The sequence below is a fragment of the Saimiri boliviensis genome, chromosome 6 (assembly GCF_048565385.1).
Source record: "Saimiri boliviensis isolate mSaiBol1 chromosome 6, mSaiBol1.pri, whole genome shotgun sequence".
Classification (NCBI taxonomy): domain Eukaryota; kingdom Metazoa; phylum Chordata; class Mammalia; order Primates; family Cebidae; genus Saimiri; species Saimiri boliviensis.
The window spans coordinates 118,058,354-118,082,101 of NC_133454.1; the positions used below are offsets into that span (position 1 = coordinate 118,058,354).

A 23,748-nucleotide genomic window follows, 5' to 3' on the forward strand; every position below is an offset into this window, starting at 1 on the left:
ACCTAGTAAGGATGAATTTTAAAAATAGAATATCTAAAGAGAACAACAATGATTAATGAAATTGAATCAGTAATAAAGTCTCCAATCAAAGAAAAGTGCGGGACCTCATGGCTTCACTGCTGAATTCTACCCAAAAAAAAATTAAGTTTTTTATAATTGTTCACAAACTATAGAAAATAATTGAAAAGAATGGACCACTTCCAAATTCATGCTCTGAGGTGATAATTACCCTAAAACCAAGACCAGACAAGGACTCAGAAAGAAAGAAAGCTACAGGCCAATATCCATGGTGAATGTAGATGCAAAAATATTCAACAAAATGCTAGCAATACAAATTCAACAGCACATTAAAAAGATCATTCACCATGATCAAGTGGGATTTTTTTTCCAGAGATGCTGGAATGGCTTAACATATGCAAATCAATAAATATGATACATCACATTAACAAAAAAAATGATAAAAATATGATTATTTCAATAGATGCAGAAAAAGCATTTGACAAAATTCAACATCCCTTCATGATAAAAACCTCAACAAATCAGGAATAGACGGACTATAACTTCACATAACAAAGGCAACATATAATAAATCCACAGCCAGCATTGTATTGAATGAGAAAGAGTTAAAAGCTCTTTCTCTAAGATCTCAAACAAGATGAGAATGTGTCCGCAAGAGGACTTGTTGGTGTTCCTCTTTAACAAGTATGCTTGCATTGGAACATGGTAGAGAAAATGCAAGTGGAACAAGTGAGTAAACCAAATGTCATTAGTAAGTTGTGACTGGCAACTTCCAAAAATTCTAATAATTCCCTTTAGTCTTCCACATTCAGGTGTTACATTTCTGAGAATGTTTTCTTTTTATTAAATAATTGTTTTCTAAAGAGGTAAGAATATCACCTCATAAACATATGTATTGTGGTGTTTCAAATGTAATTTATTGCATGAGGAAGGTCTGAGATGAGTGAAACATTTTTATGTATACAGCAATGTTAAAATTCCAAGCTTACAGAAATTTTTGCCTTCTCAACACTTTCTTGAATGCATTCTTGACTTCTTTGTTCCTCAGGCTATAAACCACAGGGTTCAACATGGGGATGATCACAGCATAGAACACAGATGCCATTTTGTCTGCATCCATGGAGTGGCTGGAGCTGGGCTGCAAATACATGAAGATGACTGTCCCATAGAAGATGGAGATTGCAGTGAGGTGAGAGGCACAGGTAGACAATGCTTTTTGGTGTCCCTTAGCTGAATGCATCTTCAAGACGGTGATGAATATGAACAGATAGGAGATCAAGATAACTAAAAGAGCAAAAAAGATATTAAAGCTTGACATAAAAACCAGAATCACCTCACTAATGTGTTTATCAGAGCGAGACAGAGCCATGACTGCTGGAACATCACAGAAAAAGTGATGTACCAGATTGGACTTACAGAAAGAGAGACCGACTATGTCCCCAATGTGGAATGAGGCATTTAGGAAGCCACAGACATAAGAGCCTAGGGCCAGACAAGCACATACACTGGCTGTCATGGTGGTGGCGTAGTGTAGGGGTTTGCACACTGCTGCATAGCGGTCATAGGCCATTGAGGCCAATAAGTAATTTTCCACAGTGGCCAAGGCTACAAAGAAGAACATCTGAACAGCACATGCATTGTAGGAGATGACCTTGTCCCCTGTAAGGAACTCAGCCATGACCTTGGGAGTGACAGCTGAGGAGTATCCAAAGTCCACCAGAGCCAGGTTACTGAGAAAGAAGTACATGGGAGTGTGGAGACAAGACTCCAGCAGGATCAGCAGCATCATCCCCAGGTTCCCACACAGAGTGAGGAGGTAGATGAGGGTAAACAAGATAAAGAGAGGGACCTGTAGTTCTGGGGCATCAGTTAGTCCTAGAAGAATGAACTTTGTAACTTCTGTACAATTCTCCATCAGTATTATCTGGAAATCACAAGATGTCCTGTAGTAATGAGAAATAAAGGAATGGAGTGATAAACAAAAAAGAGATTTAGAAATGTATAAATACTCTGTTCATTATGTAATTATAGCAATGATTTGTACTTCAAAATTCTATAGATCTAAAGCATAAATTTCACAACAATATTTAGTGCATTATCTACAGAGTTACAATCTGTTGAATCCAGGGGATCTTTATAAATAATATCCCAATATTTCCATTTTATAAATTTATAAACTGATGTGTAGTGTATTTAATTAATGATGTGTCCAAGATGACTCATCTGCAATTATTTTTTCTGCCAATTTAGTTTTCCCTAATCTAGTAAAACTTATATATTTATGTTGCTCACATACTGGGAACTGTTCTAGGCAATTTGTACGTATATTTATCGATTCCCCTCAACAATATAATGCAGTTGATTAGTTATTACATTTATTTAAATTATGAGGCTCACAAGATTAAGTCATTTATTTGTATATACACAAATATTAATAGTCAAGCCTCTCTTTGGGCCCAGGAGATTTGTTCTCAAGTTCAATGATCTAAATTGAAACTAAAGCAAATTGAATGTGAAGCAATTTACAATTATTCATTGTCTTTGTTGGTGCAAACTTAGGCAGGTTTACAGTGAGGTAACTGAGAAGTAAATGCACATTAAGGGTCTCAGGACAACTGGAGAAGTAGATAAATGTACAACCAGCAAAGACAATTCTGAGGGAAAGGCAGCATCAGATACAGAGCTTGGGATTGGGAAGTTGTGCCTATCAGTCCTACCATTTACTACCTAGGCGACATTGATCCCAAACTAACTTCCCCAAACCTGATTTATTTAATCTGCACAATGAAAATATTAACGAGACCTACCTCAAGGCATTATTTTGAAAATTCAGTGAAATAATACACTTTAAAACAATGAACAAAATGTTAAATGTCCAACACATTCTGATGAGAGCTAGCTATAATATTATTATTAGGATGGAATCGATGATCTTTGTTAGTTTCACAAAGGAGGATGGCAGGGCTTTGTGTGTGAGTAAATTTTGAAGTCTTGTAGCCCCTGTTCAAATTGTCTTTCCTCACATACTAGGGCTACTGAGATTTTCTGTGTCTTCCAATAATTCTCATTCTGACTTAATTGGCTTCTCTAGTGATTCCATGTGAACCATTCTTTTGTATAATTTCCTCCTTGAAACTTACATTTTAGCTTGATTTCACAGCATCTCGTTTTGTTTTTCTTTCTTTTCTGATGGTCTCACTCTGTCATCCAGGCTGGAGTGCAGTGGCGTGATCTCAGCTCATTGCAACCTCTGCCTCCTGGGTTCAAGCAATTCTCCTGCCTCAGTCTCCAAAGTAGCTGGGACAACAGGCATGTGCCACCATGCCGGCTAATTTTTTTGTATGTTTAGTAGAGATGGGGTTTCACCATGTTAGCCAGGATAGTGCCAATTTCCTGACCTCGTGATCCGCCCACCTCAGCCTCCTAAAGTGCTAGGATTATAGGCATGAATCTCCTTTCCTTAAACTCATTCTTTTCTTTTATTTTTGTCATTTCTTAGTTAATACAGATCCTTATAGTTGAAAATGCATCATTTGAGGATTTCCGTTAGTCTGCAGATCTGTTTTGGTGGCAAGTTGCAGATTGTAAAATTATTATTTAGATCAGTTCTTGCATATGGACAGTGTTTTGAATTAGAAAGGGCATTCATCCTCTAACTACTATTCATCTGCTAACTACTATTGCCTACTGTCTTTCCACACTGCATAAGTTTAGCCCATAAAAGCATTATTTTTGCCAAACTGAACTCACATAACCACTTTTAGAATATACTACGTTCTGCAACTGATGTTAAGAACTTTTTATATAAATGTTGATATGTGTGTGTTTGTGTGTGATAAGCATTATTATTATTATTACTATTTTACCATTACAAGAATTGGATATTCGAAAAGTTATGTGATATTCTACAATTATACAACTAGTGTGGAGAATATTCAAGATTCACAATTGAAACTGAGTTCCAACCTAGTTAAAATCTGTGCAATTGGCTACTTCACAATGAGCATAGATGTGCTAGTCATAGGATGAGATTATGAGGGGAAGGATACAATTCTGTTTGCATCTTGCTAATTTATTTAGTTCTTTTTGTGGTTTGGAGAGCTGTCAATTCACACTTCTGTTATTTTTGTTTGTTTCACTTCCAGCAGAAGCCTGCTAGTGAATAAGATGAAATTGGTACCTACTTAATCAGAGCATCATCTATATTACTTTTTTCATCTTCTTTAGGGAAGCAGTATGATATTTTACAAGTATCACTGCATACACTACCAATGGAAGTTTTGACATTTCTGTACTCCAGTCTCAGCATATGTTTTTAGGAAAAAGTATTTAAAGCATCTGCTTCTGTTCTGAAATAATACAGTATCTATAGCTGTCCCACTGCTTTTGCACAAATTCCCCATTTTACTAAATGTATATATGGAACACAGAAGCTTACCTTGCATCTGGAAAAGAAGAGATAGTCAGTCTTGAGTATAAGTCTAAAATTGGAAATTCATTTGTGAATAATGCATAAATACCATTAGAAAAAGCTCTGTCTCAGGTAGTAGTCAAAAGATTCCAAGTTCTCTGAGGCAAGGAAAGACAGAAGATAAAAACAGTAGCATGAATAAACTGATTTAAATATAATGGCTTTTGCTAGGAATGATCTCTAACACATAAAGTGCTTACTATGTGCAGATTCTCTTTTATGTATTTTTCATATATTAGCTCATTTAGCATAAAAAATAGAAAGTAAAGGTGCATTGTAGGTGAAAAATACGATTTCACTAAGTTTTAATTTTGCTGTGTGTATATGTATGTGTGTACACATGCATGCGGTCACATATTATGGGTCATGATGTAAATCATGTGGATCCCTTATTTTAAAAAGTCTAAAACCTTTCATCAAGAGCCTCTGAATAGCTTGTGCAAAGTTAGGCATGAGACTGTGCTTCAGTAACATGGACCATGTATTTTATAATGTGCTCACTGATCATTCACTGACATTCATTTATATACGTTCACTCATTGCCTCAACAAATATTTAGTGTTCATTACTTTCTAAGTGCTCTTGTAAGCACACAGATTTTTGTGTGTGTAAAGTTTTTTTTTTTCTTTTAAGTTCAGGAATACATGTGCAGGCTTGTTACATAGGTAAACTTGCATCATGGGGGGTTGTTTTACAGATTATTTCATCACCCAGATATTAAACCTGGACCGACTAGTCATTTTTTCTGATCCTCCTCCTCCTACCCTCCACCCTTCAATAAGCCCCAATGTCTGTTTCCCTCTAAGCATATGAATTTTAAATCATGGGAATAATACCATCTTCCATTATTCGAATAAAACCACCATTTTCCTAATTAATGGAGATTATTGTAATACCTGGACTGTGGCTAAACAGCGTGATAGCATGAAAATATTAAAAGCTGGAATACTAGACTCTGAATACTCAATGGGAAAATTTTTGCCCTTGAACTTTTATATAACATATATTCTATTACTACAGCATAAAAAAACCATAGAACTGAGCTAAAAACTTACCTTGCTCTTCAAGGAAGATGACACACTTTCAGCTGATATCTTCAAATTGCAAGTCCTACTCAAGGAAGAAAGAAAATATTCTTTACTGTCTAGTCACAAATATTGAAGTTCTCTAGAGGAAGGGAGATATAAGGAAAAGTAATGATTAGATGGGGATTAAAAAATATTCTCCAACTTGTCACACAGGGCTGCTGCTGTGAGGAAAAACAGAAGTCTCTAAATACACTCTGTAAAGTGCTAAAGAGCTCTAAGCAAAGATCATCATACCCACAATGAACATTTTTAGCTTGGCGTTTTACCTCTGGCCATTGTTGCAGGCTCAGAGTAATATACCAGTGTGAAATAAGGCCACTTAGTACAATAGGCAACCTTTTACACTGAGATCAATAAATGATCACCAAAAGGTAGACACACAGGGTGAACCTCTAATATGTTAAATAGAGTCATGTTGGGATGTTAGAGACCAATGACTGGAAACCAAAAATAATGGAAGGATTTGAACATACATAAAGATCTCAGGGGACAAGTTACCCATGACAATATCCAGAGTCTCTCACTCCAATCATCTAGAGAAACAACAATTTAACTGCCTATGGAAACCTGGTTGAGTGTTCTCAGGAAGAACACTAGTATATTTACTTTACTTGGGGTTATTTCTTCTTGGTAACGCAGAACATCTTCAGAAAAGATTCAGCATTAACTTTCCTGGCAGAAATCAGACAGAATCATGAGTGGCATAATGAAGACTAGGCTAAAGTGTTAGATAAGTTGTGTTGCCCATGGCAGCATGACTTCCCAAAATTCATATTGAGCTTATAGGTTATATAAACACATATGCACTTCAGTTCTCTCATTAATAAAATAGAGATGAGTACTTTTTTTCTAAGCTAGTAGAATAGATGGATTTGCCAGCATCCTTACCCACTTGGAAATAGCAAGTTGTGTGTAGAGATTCACACTGTGAACTTGTATTCAGGAAGAAACATGATTGTTCAACATAAAGTGAAAGAAAACGTTGGATACTGCTAAAAACAAGACAGACAGCAGCCCACATGGAAAACTGTGAATCAATCCCTCCATACATGAGAGGGGGAGTACCCCACAATACACATTCCCACCAGGAAGGTAGGCAATCTAGGCCATAGGGAACTTTTTGAGCTACCCAAAACCTGGATCAGTCTTGGGGAACAGTCAAGAGACTGTGAAGAGCACTGGAAGTACCCCACATGCACAACCAGGCTTAAGGACCAGTGGAAGGAGGTCACTCCTGATGCTAACTCATAGTGGGTTGCACAGGAACCTGCCAGCCAGCACTGGTGGCAGTCACTGGTTTGTAGAGTATTTAACCAGGCACTTGTGATCTTAACTTGACTGGAAGAGAAATCCACATGACCAGAATGGAGAGGCAAGAATAGCATGGGCTTCAGCTGTGGGCAATGAAATTGGGCATTCACCTTGCAGGACCAGGCCGGAAGGGTTTGAGTCTGAGAGGAGTGGTTTTGACCAGGGAGCAAGTTTTGCACCCTGGAAGATTTTCACAGTCTAAAGGAAAACTGCATTTGGATTGGCTAACTATCCCAATTCACTACTGGTGTCCAGCTGAGCTGTGGGAGGGAATCCTGATGGGTTGTCTGAGAGCAAATTGGGTCTTGCTACCTCTTGATAGGCTGTGGAACCTAAAATGCAGTATTTGCCTCATGGGGTCATTCATACAGCAGCAGCTGCTCTGCTCCTTGAAGAAGTGTTTATTCAGAGGCCTGAGGACTGCTCTCTGAATCCTGTAAGGGCCGGCCCTTACATGCAATTATACATGCCATTGTGGGGTTCAAGTTCAAGCTTGCACATCCCAGCAGTGCCTAGCTTTGCCCCCTTGCCTTGGACACAAGAAAATCATACAGTCTACACCACTGATGACACCCAGAAACAAAGCCAAATAACCCTACTCAGCACACATCATTGTCACATTCTCAAGAAAAATAAGTCATACCCCAATAAAAGTAAATTCAATAATAGAAGTGACTAAATTCCCCAGATGCCAAGAAATCAGGACAATAATATTGGTAGAATGAAAAAAAAAGTGCTATGACACCTCCAAAGGAGCACAGTCATTCTGTAACAGTGGATTTGAAACCAATAAGAAATCTTTAAAATGTCAGATAAAGAATTCAAAATACATAAAGAAGTTCTATAAGATACAAGAGAAATCTGAACACCAATGCAAAGACATCAGAAAATCAATTCAAGATATGAGCTAGAAGTTCACCAAAGAGGTAGAGATCTTAAACAAATAACCAAGCAATTTCTGGTAAGGAAAATTTCATTGAAAGAATTATGAAAACAGTTGAAAGCCTTAACAATAGACTAGAATGAACAGAGAAGAGAATCTCAAAATTTGAAGACAGTTCTTTTGATTTAATTCAATCAGATAAAAATAAAGAAAGGAGAATAAAGAAGAACAAACAAAGCCTTTGAGAAGCAAGGGACTACATAAAGCAACCAAACATATGAATTATAATTACTTATAAGAATTACAAGGGAGAAGAAAAACCAAAAGTTCGAAAACTCTATTTAAGGAAATAATTGACAAAAAGCTTGTCTAGTTTGTCAAGAGATTTACAAATCCAGACACAAGAAGACCAAGAACTACAGGAAAATACACTGCAAAAAGGACCTCACCATGACATGATCATCAGATTGTTTAAAGTCAACATGAAAGAAAAATCCTAAAATCAAAAAGAGAAAAGTGTCTAGCCATCTATAATAAAGAAAGCCCCATCAGACTAACAGTGGACTTTTAAGCAGAAGCCTTACAAGTCAGAAAAAAAAATAGAGATTCAATTTTTAAAGTACTTAAAGGAAAAAAATCCTGTCGACCACAAATTTTATATCTTATTTACAATAAGCTTCAGAAATGAAAGAGAAATAAAGTTCTTCTCAGACAATCAAATGCTGAGGGAATTTATTACCACTAGACTGGCCCTATAAGAAATTCTTTATGAGTTCTAAATGTGGATAGAAAATGCCAATGTTCATCATCAAAAAAACAGAAAATTACAAAAAGAAAAAGAAAGAAATACAATGACTACATGACAGAACTCCACTAAACCACAAAGACAAAGGAAAAAAGAAACAATCTACAAAACAGCTAGATTACGATTAACATTATGTCAGAAACAAAAGCTCATATGTTAATATTAACCTTAAAGATAAATGAATCAAAATTTTTCACTTAAAAGATATATGTTGATGACATGGATAAAAACATGAAGCATTATTATGCTACTTAAAAGAAACTGACCTTACTGGTTGGTAAACTGTTACAGACTGAAGGTAAACAGGTGGAAAAGATATTCCACACAAATGGAAACCAAAAATGAGTAGTAGTAGTTACACTTATATCAGGTAAACAGACTTAAAATAAACAATGATAAAAAATATAAATAAGGTCATTATATAATGATAAAGGGACCAAATCAACAAGAACATATAAAAATTCTAAATATACGTGCACCCAACAATGGAGCAACACCTAGAATCATAAAAAAAAATTACTAGACATAAAGAAAAAAACATGCAGCAATTCAGTAATAATGAGGAATGTAACACCCCACTGACAGCACTAGACAGATTGTCAGAACAGAAAATTAACAAAGAAACATTGGATTTAAATTTTTGACCAAATGGGCATCATGAACATTTACAGACCAGTCTAACTAACAAAAGCAAAATATAGTCTTAAAAAACTAACAAAAGCAAAATATAGTCGTTTCATGAGCACGTGGTACATTCTCCAATATATGTCACAAAACAAGTCTCAATACATTTTTAAAGTTGAAATTATACCAAGTATCTTCTCAGAGCATAGTAAAATAAAGGTAGAAATCAATACCAAGAGGAACTCTGGAAACTATACAAATACATTGAAATTAAACAATATACTCCTAAACAATATTTAGGTTATTGACTAAATTAAGTCCTAAATTAAAAATGTTTTAAATAAATAAAAATGGAAACAAAATATACCAAAGCATGTTGAATACAGCAAAAGCAGTGCTAAGAGAGAAGTTTATAGCATTAAATGCCTACATCAAAAAATAGAAAGATCACAAATTAACAACATAACATTGTACTTCAATGAACTAGTAAAACAAAAACAAATGAAACCCAAAGCTTCCAGAAGAAAACAAATAACAGAGACCAGGTTAGAACTAAATGAAATTGAACCCAAAATAAATAAATAAAATAGACAAATCACTAGCTAAACTACCTAAGAAAAAGAAGAGAAGAGATCCAAATAAACATAATCCAAAATTTAAAAAAGAATACATTACAGCTAATATCACAGAAATACAAAATATCATCAGAAGCTACCATGAACAACTATGCACTCACAAACTAAAAAACCTAGAGAAAATGAATAAATTCCAGGAAACAAGCTCCCAAGATTGAACAGGAAAGAAAAATCTTGAATAGAAAATAATGAGTGATTAAATTAGTAATTAAAAAAAAAAACCTCCCAATAACACCAACAAAAGAGCTCAGGACCAGATAAATTCACAGCCAAAATCTACCAAACATAAAAGAAATAATAGCAATCATTTGAAACTATAGTGGGAAACTCTACAAAATAGGAAGAGTTGGGGTAAAGGACTGCCAGAAAAAAGTTATACATCTGCTCTGGTGTCCTTGTTATAGACTGTCTCTGCATAAAAATACATCTGGAAAGTTTTTGATAAGTACTAGCGTTGTTCAACTTTATATCTCTGGGTAAATTCAGTACACTACAGATGAAAGTGGTCTCCAATTTGCTTTGTCAGCTTAAACAGTGCATATTTTAATTCTCTTCTGTCTTATTTTTAGCTTGTTAATTATTTAATACAACTCCAACCTCATAATTATGTGGCAAGATATTTGGAATTAACTTGTTCTGGCTTTCTCCAATGCCTCTAAGGGATATATTATTTATTTTGGAGATAATGAACACTCTTGGAAATGAGTGGAGGCTCTCTCATAAAGAAGCAAGACTTTATAATTGCTCTTTATAGCTACTGTGTTTGTTGACTGTTTAGTATGTACCAGGCTCTATTTTAAGCACTTTATTAACTTGTGTGCTCCTACCAACCATATCAAGTAAGTACTACCATCATCTTCATTTTGTTTTATTTTATTTATATAAATTTAATGAGTGCAAGTAGAATTGTGTTACATGACTATATTGTGTAGTGTTGAAGTCTGGGCCTTTGGAGTAACTATCGCCTGAATAATGCAACTGTATTCATTAACAAAATTTTCATTTGTCACCTGCTCCCACCTTTCTACCCTTCTGAGTCTGCAATGTCTATTATTTCACACTTCATGTTCATGTGTACACATTATTTCACTTCCTCTTATAATTAAGAACATGTGGTATTTGACTTTCTGAGTTATTTTGCTGAAGACAACAGCCTCGAGTTTCATCCACGTTGTTGCAAAAGACATGATTTTATTCTTTTTTATGGTAGAGTGGTATTCCATGGTGTGTGTGTATATATGTGTGTTCATATGTGTGTGTGTACATATATGTGTGTGTATATATGTGCATATGTGTGTGTGCATATATATTTATAGATATATCACATTTTCTTTATCCCATTCTCTATTGATAGAAACTTACTTTGAGCCCATATATTGGGCATTATGAACAGTGCTGTGATAAAAATACAAGTGCAGGTATATTTTTCATACAAGCATTTTTTTTTCCTTTGGGTAGATAGCTAGTAGTGGGATTGCTGGATTGAATGCTAGTTTTATTTTTAGTTATTTGAGAAATCTACACATTGTTTTCCATGAAGCTTGTACTAATTTACATTCCCAACAACAGTGTATAAGTTCTTTTTTCTCTGTAGCATCACCCAAATCTGTCATTTTTTTTTTTTTAACTTTTTAACAATAGCAATTCTTCCTGGTGTAAAATGATATCTCACTGTGATTTTAATTAGCATTTCTATGATGATTAGTGATGTTGAATATTTTTTATGTACCTGTGGACCATTTCTATGTCTTTTGAAAAATATTCAGGCACAGTGGCTCATGCCTATAATCCCAGCACTTTGGGAGGCTGGGGTGGGTGGATCACTGAGGTCAGGAGTTCAAAACCAGCCTGGCCAACATGGTGAAATGCTGTCTCTACTAAAAATACAAAAATTAGCTGGGTGTGCTAGCACCTGCTTATAGTCTCAGCTACTCAGGAGGCTGAGGCAAGAGAATCACTTAAACCTGGGAGGCATAGGTTGCAGTGAGCTGAGATGGTAACTGTACTCCAACCTGAGCAACAGAGCAAGACTCAATCTCAAGAAAACAAAAACAAAGAAACAAACAAGAAAACAGTGTTCAGGATCCGAATCCTAATTCTGCCTAAACTGTCCTGGAACATGGGCAAATGTCTTAATGTCATTAAGCCATACTTTCCTCATTAGTAAAACAGTAATAATAACAATACTACCTATCATGGAGTTGTCAGGCTCAAATGAGTTAAGGTATGTAAAACACAAAGAACAGTGCAACTGTAGTAGGATGCTATATAAATGAGAACAGTTCTTTTTGTAATTCTGCTTACCATGCTCACATCTTAGCTGCCAGTAAACAAACTTTTCTCAGTCAACAATAGGCAATGAGTAACACCCAGAAGTCAGGATAGTTAGAATTTATTTGTACTGGATATTGTGGCTGTGGCATTAGCAAGACTAAAAGCACCACTGACATCAGTGACCAAAGGTACTAGTGCAAAAAGATAGAAGTAGTAATTGTGCTGGAAGAATTGTCTTAACCAAACTATTCCAGTGGTTTGATCTTGCCTCTGGTTTCTGCACTCTCACTTCCTGTAACGAATTATTTCCAGTCTAATTATCCAATTTTCTTCTTGGTTCTGGGAGCACACTATTATTCTTCCAATAAATTCTTTTTTGTTTAAGTTAGCCAGAGTTTATTTCTGTTGTAAACATCCAAGATTATCACCTCTCTCTCCACATACCACCCACATTCATGATAGGCAGGGATAGTGATGGTGGAGAGACACTTATTAGGTTCCACTGCCACTTCTGCTTTATGTTATGAGATGCCTTGTCACATCCCTTAACCTCCCAAACAGGCCATAACTAGACTCCTTGACACCACACACCAAACATCAAAGAGATAGCATTGTAATGTCATGTCTTAAATATGGGGGAAAAGAGACATCCTTCTTTGTCTCTGCTTATTCACGTTGTCTTGACTTGCTTATGCACTGGCCATGATGTTATATCAACCATGTTCACTACAGGAATTCCAACTCAATTAGCTGGGAAAGAAAATAAAAAGAAAAGCCATGAAAGAGGAGCATATATGGCTTGGTTCTAAGGCTTCCTTATTAAATACCAATTCATAATAGTAGTTGATTATAGTAGAAAATGACAAAATAATAAAAAAAAAGCTCCAGTATATCGGTGGCTTATTTCAAGTAGACTAATTTTATGCCTTCATATTTAAAGAAAATTTATTGTAGATGGCATGCGGTGGGTCATTTTTTTTTTTTTTTTTAAATATTACCTAACACTTTTTTTCAATTTGCTAAGTTTAAATTATATTTAATGTACTCATTGACACAATGAATTAAAATCTACCATCAGGCCAGGTGCAGTGGCTCACACCTATAATCCCAGCACTTTGGGAGGCCGAGGCAGGAAAATCACTTGAAGCCAGGAGTTCAAGACCAGCCCGACCACCGTGGTGAAACCCCGTCTCTACTAACAATGCAAAAATTAACCAGGCACGGTGGCACACACCTGTAATACCAGCTACTCAGGAGGCTGAAGCAGGAGAATCACTTGAACCCAGGAGGCAAAGGTTGCCATGAACTGAGTTCACACCACTGCACTCCAGCCTGGGTGACAGAGTGCAGCTCTGTCTCAAAAAGCAAAAACAAAACAAGCAAACCAAAAAAGCCCTACAATCTTCCTAGTTTTTTTCTATTTGTTCCATGTTTTCTTTTTTTTGTCTTCTTTTCCTAATTAAATTATTAAATATCTTTATGATTCCATTTTATCTCCACTGACTTATTAAATGCCCCTCTTAAAAATTGTTTTAGTTATTGCCCTACAGTTTATATGTCTGGAATTCATGAAAATATGCTTCTTTATAATATTGTGCCATTTTACAAGTAGTTTAAGGATGTTGCAAACATACACTGACAATTATGCACTCTAATATTTTATATTATTATTATACATTTTCCTTTACATATTCTATAAGTAAATATACAGTATATTCCTACTATTATGATTTAGACAATCACTTTTTAAAGGAATTAAAAATACAAAAAGAGTAGGTCTTCAGTCTGTCCATCTCATTTTCACTGCTCTTCGTTTCTTTGCACAAATGTAAATTATTGATTGGCATCATATTTCTTACGCCTGAAGAAGTTCATTATTTCTTGCAATGAAGGGCTGCTGACAATGAGCTTTCAGCATGTGTGTCTGAAAAATGTCTTTATTTCTCTTTGATTTTTGAATATATTCACTTGGTTTAACAGGGTCTTTTCTTTATTATTTCAGCATTTGACCGATGTTTTCTGTCCTATCCTGTTTCTGATGAGAAAACAGCAGTGAACTTTGTTTTTGTTCCTCTGTATATAATGTGTCTTCTTTCCTTTGAATGTATATATAGTTTTCTTCTTATATTTGGTTTTCAGCAATTAGAACATGAAATGTGTAGGTGTTAGCCATTGTATTAAATCCATAGTATACAGAGCAAAACAAAAAAGTACCTACATAAATAGACTTTGGTCTAATGGGAGACATTAAAAACAAACTCACAGATAAATATATAATTGTAAATTATAATTATTATGAAAAATAAAATAATTTTTCTTAGAGAGGACATAATAAAGGAAGCTTAAATCTAAAAGGATAGAATAAGGCCAGACATGGTGGCTCATGCAAGTAATCTCAGCACTTTGGGAGGCCAAGGCAGGCAGATCACTTGAGGCCAGGCATTCAAGACCAGTCTGGTCAACATGGTGAAACCTAATCTCCCCTAAAAATATGCAAAAAATTAGCCAGGCTTGGTGGCGTGAGCCTGTAATTCCAGCTACTCAGGAGGCTGAGGCATGAAAACTGCTTGAACCCAGGAGGTGGAGGTTGCAGCAAGCCAAGAGGGTCCCACGGCACTCTACCCTGAGTAATAGAGTGAGACTCTATAAAAAAAAATTTTGTTTAATTTCAAAAAGCGTTGAATAAACATTTCCAGAATGACAAAGAAAGGACCTCCAAATATCTGCTTTTCCATAAAAGCAATGATAACACAGGCAAAAGTGTCTATAATAAAAATATTTGAAACTCTAGAAACTAATCAAGGGCATACAACAATTCAAAAAGTATTCATTCAAGAACAATGACTGAATCTCAGTATCAATGGTGAGTTTTGTGGCATGTTAACTTGCTTTATCCCCCAGCTCTGTGGTAACCTTAAAAACTAGCACACACGGAACTATGGTAGCTGAGAAAAATATTGGCCTAACAACCATTAAAGTGAACAAAAAATGTTGGAGATTGCTAAAGGGCCTGCTTCCCAGAGAATTGTCACTGTTTTGGCAGCTTCCTAGGAAAACCCCATTTACAATTTTGTCTTTATTTCACTAGACTCAGTTCATTCAGTGAGAAATGTTTATTCTTAGAGTGTTTGTTAAAGTATTAAGCAGCAATTGCCTGAAAATGTAAATATCAGTTGGCACAAACAATAATCTAACCAAACTCGTAAAAAATGTATGAGGGCATTAGAAATCCATAGAGGGCTTTGAAAAGCTCCCATATATTCCTGGGTATTACAAAGAACATGTACATAGGCAAGGCCCTATGCATGCACAGGAAAGACCTAATGTTTCATTTTTGGCTAACCTTGAGGCTCTGAACAAAGAGGCCATGAAGATTAACGGTAGAATTGGAACTGCTGGAGCACTGAAAACATGCTCCAACACACATATGTAAATACCATGCATAAGGCTTCAGAGAATTAGCAATTTCAAGCACTTAAAAAAATCTGTCCAATTGTGAGTAGAAATTTCAGTGCCTACACACAAGAAATACAGAAGTAACATAAGTAACTCAGGAAAATCACTAAACAAACAAAAGTACCACCAACAAAAACAAAGCCTAGATGAGAGGGAAGACATGAATTTGAGAATATGCTACCTGAAATAATAATAATTATTTAAAATGTCCAGATTTTAACAACAAAAAGTGTGTCACTTGAAGAATGGGGAAAGTATGGCCAATTCACATGTTTAAGAAAACAGTGAATAGAAACTGTACAGGAGGAAGCCCAAATATTGGACTTAGCAGACAAAGATAAATATGAGGTGGAAGAAATTGTCTTATTGTAAATTCTATATAATTAAAATATGAATCCTATAGAGGCCTTTGCCTTCCCTACAGTCTTTTTAAAGGCACTCTTAACATCTTTGTTCCTCAGGCTGTAGACCAGTGGATTCAACATGGGAACGACTATAGCATAAAACACAGATGCCATTTTGTCAGTGCCCATGGAATGGCTGGAGCTAGGTCGTAAGTACATAAAGATGCCTTTCCCATAAAAGATGGAAACAGCAGTAAGATGGGAAGCACAGGTGGAAAAGGCCTTCTTGCGTCCTTCAGATGAGTGCCTCTTCAGGATGGTGATAAATATAAATAAATAGGAGATCAAGATTACCAGGATAGAAAAGAGGTCATTGAATCCCACCACAAAAAAAAAATAACCATCTCACTAATGTAATTGCCTGAACATGAGAGAGCCAGGAGAGGAGGAGCATCACAGAGAAAGTGTTCAACTACATTGGATCTACAGAAGGAGAGCCTGAAACTGTTCCCAGTATGAATGGATGCATTCAGGAAACCACAGATGTAGGAGCCTATGGTCAGGCAAGCACATACATTTGTTGTCATGGTGGTGGTGTAATGCAGCGGTTTACACACTGCTGCATAGTGGTCATAGGCCATTGATGCTAGAAGAAAATTTTCTGCAGTGATAAAGGCTACAAAGAAGAAGAACTGTGCGACACAAGCATTGTATATATGTATTTGTCTCCTGTGAGGCATCCTACCATCACCTTGGGAGTGACAGCTGAGGAATAACCAAAGTCCACCAAAGAGAGGTTACTGAGGAAGAAATACATGGGGATGTGGAGTCAGGAGTCCAATAGAATCAATTCAGTCATCCCCAGGTTCCCAACCAGAGTGAGGAGGTAGATGAAAAGGAAGATTATGAAGAGTGGGATCTGCAGTTCTGGGTCATCAGTTAACCCCACAAGAATGAATTCAGTCACCTCTGTGTTGTTCTCCATTGGGGATTGTGTAGCTGCCCTATAGAAATAAGAAGACAGAACCAGAATGATAAATGAAGGGAGTACTACTCAGATCAGTCAGTATGCTCATTTTGTGCCTTATTTCAGTATTGCAATTATTTGTTTCCAGGAGTCCTGGATCTAAAACATCCCCATAACAACAAAATGCAACTTTAAATTAAAATAATTCATAGAACATTCTTAATAAAATGGTTTTGGAGATAATCCATTTCAATCTCCTAACTTCATAGATTAGTGAAATAAGGTAGAGAAGGAAAGATTCATACAAGATCATCAGACTAATTCATTGGAACAGGTGAAATGTAAAGCCAGGTCACTTTGAATTAAAGCCTTACCTCTTCATCACAAAGAAAAATTCCCTTAAACCTTTTACATTCAACCTAAACTGGGCACAAGATAGTAATTCATTTAATTGACTAACTGCCTGATGAAATAATTAAATTTATCATTGGAAGTCAATGTGAAGAATGGAAAATTTCAAAAATGAAAAATGATTAAATTAGGAATCAAATATACTTACCAGTTTTCTTGACTTCATGCAAATAACATACCTTTCTGGATCTCAGTTAAATGATAATAACTGCATCCACAAATGTTTATAACCACTTCCAAACATTAAACATCTTCAAATAGTTAAAAAGGAACATAAATCTTTAGTAATATCAACCAATCGACCAATCAACGTAAATTTCTGAATGTGTTCATTTCTTCATTTTCTCTACAAGCACTAATTTCTAATGAAGCACCACGTTGTGTGCTAATTGCCAGGCTTACGTTAATGCACAAGATACATTCCCTAACCTTGGGATATTTAGAGGACTGAGACAGACATCTAAACTGATAAGTACCATGTTTTAAGTTCATAATATTCTTAGTCTCCATTCCCAAGGACAGAGAATTGCTTTCTCATTTGCTCAGAACTGTGTGATAGATGTTAATCACATCTACACTGCAGACCATCAGTCAGTCCATAATATAGTTTATAAATTATGCATCCAATGACCAGATGTTTTCGTGGCAGAATTAGAACTCGAAATCAGGTCTCCTCATTCCAATAGTTAGTTGTGCCTTATGTAATTTTGCACATCTATATTTCAGAGCATTTTATAACTGGCTTCTAAGCCTGATTTCTTCCTCATTTATTAATCACCATTCCTTTGGTCTCTCTCTTCTTTTAAAATATTAATATGGGCTTCCAGATTACAGTAAAATTTTATGTTAATATCCCACTTGATTATCCCAACAACTCTAGGATTATCAGGAGAACTAATACTATATTTCTTGAAACAGAAAACTGAGAAATAAATAGTTTAAATAACTTGTTCAAAATAATGTAAGCTTATTCTTTGTAAAGCAGGGACTCAAGGGCTTCTTGTACTTTTGTTTTGTGTCACATGGTAAGTATACATATTCTAATAGAAATTCATTATTGCTTAGAAATACAAGTTTAGCATCCCTAATCCAAAAATCCAAAGTCTAAAATGCTCCCAAATCCAAAACTATCTAAAAACCAACATGATGCTATAAATGAAAAATTCCACACATAAGTGTGTAACACAAACTTTGTTTCATGCAAAAAATTATTATAAATATTATATAAAATTACTTAGGCTATGGATATAACATGTATATAAAACAAATAAATTTGTGTTTAAATTTGAGTTTCATCCTCAATATATCTCATTATAAACAGACACATATTCCAAAATTCAAAAAAATCTAAAATCCAAAACACAGCTGTTCCCAAATGTTTTAGATTAGGGAGACTCAACATATGTAGTCTCTGGATGTCTGAAACAGATAAAATAAATATTCAAAATAGTCAAGCCAAATCTCTGATTAAACCAAAGGAGAAATGGGTACCTTGATGCATTTTTCTAGTTACCTCTGCCCCTGCAACTTTGTGTAGACAATAGATTTGATCCAAAGACTTACCTTTCTCCCTGAGAAATACAAAATTCAAGTCTAGCACCTTCATATATAAGTAAAGGTCACATCAGAAATTCAGTCCTTTAAAGAAGGAAAACAACTTTTTGGAGACTCCTATTGAATGTTTGTCCAAAAGGCTTAAAGTTCTTTAGAGGCAAAGAGAAATTAAAAGAAAAATGCTATTGGCTTTATAATCAACTAACAAGAGCTCTACTCCTGTATTTACTGCTCTTTCTTTGTAGATAAGTCACTTACCCCATTGGAGGATCAATAGCTGAATCTATAAAAAATAAAGTAATAAAAGATAGCCCCAACAAAATCCAGCCTGAAAACTCCTGCTATGGTAGGAAAAGAATAGAAATCCTAAAATTTCTTATACTTGGTAAGGGGTAATAATCATAACAACAATTAATATAATTATTATTGGGGCTCTTTTCCTGAAAATTGTTGCAGCCTCTTTGCTATGTATCAGTTTCAGAGAAGGTCATAGTTACAACTAATGACTATTAACAATCAGATCAATAAATAAATGGTCAAAGTGACTCTGGTTCCGGGGCTGCTCCCTTTAATGTGAAGCCAAATGGAATCATATAAATACTTGAACAGTTGAAAAGAGGGAACCAGGAGGTAAATATATGATTGTGGAGCTCTCAGGGGACACATACTCTATGAAGGCCACAAAATACTTTATCTCACATAACTGGAAACCAGGTGATTAAAGTATCTATGGGATCTAGCTCTGCTTGTTGTGAAAAATCATGAGTATATTTATGTTACTTTCAGTTATTCTCTTGGGTAATGCACAAATTAAGCCACAGCATGTCCTTCAAGACTGTGATTTGATGTAAATACTAGGAGACAGAGACATACATTTTATCACTAAATAAGGGATGTGGACCTCAGGGATTTGTGTTTCTTTTAATTCATCTTAAATATTTGAACTGTTGAGAAGAAATACGAATTCATCAACTGTTTATTTATTGCAAATGGGTTTTGGCCATAGTGATGAGACCTAAGAACATAGACTCATGCAAAATAAACATCATTCTTGTGCCCATGTTGTTTAAATCTAATGGAGAAGATAGACAGTAAGCAAATAAAACCCATAAGAAACATGCACAAATATGCATATATACATATATACATGCATATGTACATATGTATAATTATGTGTGGAATAAGTATACATAAAAATGAGAGAAAAAAATTTACTTTATATTGATTGGTCAAAATGTTTTCTCTGGAAAATTAAGATTTCAGCCAAGTTTAAAAATGTCAAAGAACTAGTGTGGGAAAGATCATTCCAAACTAAATGAAATGTAAGTAGTAAAGGACCCAAGTTTCAAGAAGGTTAGCAGAATCCAAAAGAAGCCAGTATGTGTTCTTCATAACTAGATCTCTTCCTTGTCAGTTTCTATTTCAGCATCCTCCCCAAACAAAACCTTGACAAACAAAACAGAAACAAAGTGACATATAAACAAGATGGTAGAATAGGAGATGCAATTCTCTTTCCCTCACAACAAAGTCAACCAATAATTATCCATGAATGATAATAGCCTTAGTAGGACTCAAGGGTCTATTTAAAAATCTTTAGCAACATAGTAGAACAAAAAAGTTTGGGGGTGTGTGGAATAACCACATAGATAAGACTGTTGGAGATATGTAAATATCTGAGATGTCTGGAGATGTCTAGGAACAAAGAAAATCAGTTTCTAGCATTATCAACCATTTATTTGTGCCATCATTTTTCCCAGCAACCTGCTCTACAGAGAACACTGCCATCTTTCACTACCAAGACAATCAACAACCATCCCCACAGTGGCACCCCCAGAAAAGGAAACACTGCTGCACCAATGCTCCCAGAAGGAGCCACTGTTTTGCTACCCCATGGCTGAAGCCACCATTCCTTCCAACTTTGCGCATATCCCAAACACTGGAGTCACTACTGTTATAGGTTAGCCCCACCCCATACCTTAGAGCCCCAGTTGCTGTGTGTGCATACACACTCCATGCACCAACTCCACTACAATATTGAGCAGCCTGAGGCCCAGAGCCCAGAGCCACACTCTGGACCTTGAAGCCAGTATAGCTCTGCACATGCTTAGACTTTGGCTATCAACTTCTCAGCTGCTTCACAAGCATCTGTGCCCCACACAAAGTTATCAACGCAGCAGTGGGGCATCTATGCCCAAGGCATTGATGTCACGAACACTTCAGACTTCAAAGTGATTGTGCCTCTGTGCATGTCCATGGTTCAGATCTTGGCTCCATGACTGTTGCACAAGCACCAGGCATCTGATATCAGTGTCACCACAACTACAAGTGTACCCACTGGACACTGTGCCAAAAGTGATTCCCTGAGCCATGATTTCTCTGTTGGAACAAAAAGAGATTGAGAGGATCTCAGTGGCCTCCACCATTGAATACCCCAATAACTCATACTGCTGCTAATGATACCTATATTTTTGGCTTCTAAAAATCCTTGTAGTCTTCACCAACACCAACCTAAGTTGACAGAGCAGTGCAAAGATTATATCACTGCACCCTTGCCAGAGCCCAAACTGCCACATCTGTCCCAGTCAGTGCCTTATTACTCTCCCTTAAGGGAAAGGCTTTTCCCAATGAAACCAGTACATAAAGTCTGAAAGAGATGCCTGCTCCACCAAATGTGCAAACATCAATGAAGGACAAAAGAATATATGAAAAAACAAGGAAACATTACCACCAAAACAATAATATCAGCCAGGTGTAGTGGCTCATGCCTGTAATCCCAGCACTTTGGGAGACCAAATTAGGAGGAATGCTTAGTTCAGGAGTTTAAGACAAGCCTGGGCAACATAGCAAGACCTTGTCTCTACTAAAGATAAAGAAATTAGGTGAGCATAGTGGCACATACCTGTAGTCCCAGATACCAAGGAGGCTTAGGCAGGAGAATCACTTGAGCCTAGGAGTTTGGGGCTACAGTGAGCCATGATTGTGTCACTGCATTCCAGCCTTGGGGACAGAGCAAGACCTTGTCTCAAATAATAGAAGTAATAATAATTTCCCAGTAATGATCCCCAAAGAGATGGAGAACTTCAAACTGGCTGAAAAAGAATTCAAGATAACTGTTTTAAGGAAGCTCAGCAAACTAAAAGAGAACACAGAGAGACAACAAATTGAAACAAGTAAAACAATAAAGGAGTAAAATAAGAAGTTTAACAAAGAGATTAAAATTTTTAAGACCCCATAAAGCCTGGAGTATAAGAATACAATGCATGAAATAACAAATGCGATAGAGAAGGTCATCAGCAGAATTGATCAAACAGAAGAAAGAATTTGTAAACTTGAAGACAGATTATTTGAAAAAATGCAATAGAGAAAAAAAGAGTAAAAGTAAAAGTGAAAAGGATAAAAAGAAACAAAGAAAGCCTGTGGAGATCAGCATGGCAGATAGGAGGCAGGACTAGATTATAGCTCTGGACAGAGCAGCATATGGAGGCTGCCATTCTGAATTTAAGCTCCAGATTGACTGCAGCAAGAACAAACCAGCAATCTTGAGAGGACTCACAGACCCTCTGAAAAAAAGTGGATTGCTCCAGCAGGACCCAGGAGACACTTCAAATACTTAGAGTGCCCCAATTGCAGAAGTGGGAAAGGGAGACCTCCTGTCCCAAATACACACTCCTACTGGAGAAATCGAAGGTCTGTTTGCTGGAGAAAGTTCCAACCTTACCTGGAGCTGAGTCAATTTAGAGAGCTGAGTGAAATACAGGGATAAAGAAAGGAGCAGAAAGGTCCTGGGAGCTCTCTGGGTCCCCAAGCAGCCCATTCCTCCTTGATACCACAGGGATCCATTGGGAGGGTGGCCAGAGGAGCAAGAAGTAAAACTACACAGGGAGAAGGAACTCTTTTGCTGAGCTCTATAACAATCTGAATGGGGCAAGAAGCCTCCTGGCCAGAACTCGGGGAAGTGATCAAGTCTAGTGTGCAGATTCCACAGGCAGGGGAACAACCAAGCCCCTTTCTTTTGCAGATGGGAGACAGGTTGCCTGGGGTGAGTTTTCAAACCTGTCTCCCCCACCACCTAGGAACAGATTCGGGGCCCTTGGGGATGGGGCATGGGGGGAATGAGACTGGTTCTCAAGTTTGTGTGGGAGCTGAGTGAGGACTGTGACTGCTGGCTTTCTCTGACTTCCCTAACAATCTACATGACTCAGCAGAGGCAGGCATAATCTTCCTAGGTACACAACTTCAGTAACCTGAAAAATCTCACCCCCATTCTCCACAGAAGCCACAGCAAGACCTGCCCAAGGAGAGTCTGAGCTCAGACACACCTAGCCCTGCCCCCATCTGGTTGTCTTTTCCTACCCACCATGGTAGATGAAGACAAAGGGCATATAATCTTAGGAGTTCTAGGGCTCTGCCCACCACCAGTTCCTCTCCATACTACCACAACTGATTCTCTCTGAAAAGTGCCACCTCCTGGCAGAAGGTCAACCATCACAAAAATAGAGCATTAAAATACCAAAGCTAAGAACACTCACAGAGCCCATTGCATCTGCCCCACCCCCCAGCTCCCACCATCTGCACTGGAACAGGCACTTTATCCCTGGCTGAGAGACCCATAGATGGTTCACATCACAGAGACTGCCCAAATGAGAAGGAACCCGGAAACCAGCCCTGGTCATTTGATAAAACAAGGCTCTTTAACACCTCCAAAAAAAATCACACTAGTTCACCAACAATAGATTCAAATCAAGAAGAAATCCTTAATTACCTGAAATAGAATTCCAGAGGTTAGTTATTAAAGTCATCAAAGAGGCATGAGAAAAAGGCAAAGCCCAATGCAAGGAAATCCAAAAATGATACAAGAAGTGAAGTGAGAAATACTGAAGAAAATAGATAGCTTAAAGAAAAAAAAA

General features: G+C 36.6%; 1 protein-coding gene and 1 pseudogene across 1 annotated transcript; both read right to left on the bottom strand.

Annotated features, from left to right (window-relative positions):
* Positions 1-1,003: 1,003 nt before the first annotated feature.
* Positions 1,004-1,936, bottom strand: LOC101032024 (olfactory receptor 5B2). Its single transcript, XM_003920153.4, has one exon. The coding sequence runs from the start codon at positions 1,931-1,933 to the stop codon at positions 1,004-1,006; it is 930 nt and encodes a 309-aa protein (XP_003920202.3). The 5' UTR covers positions 1,934-1,936.
* Positions 1,937-15,948: 14,012 nt separating this feature from the next.
* LOC101049098 (olfactory receptor 5B12-like) lies at positions 15,949-17,086 on the bottom strand (annotated as a pseudogene).
* Between the last annotated feature and the right edge of the window lie 6,662 nt (positions 17,087-23,748).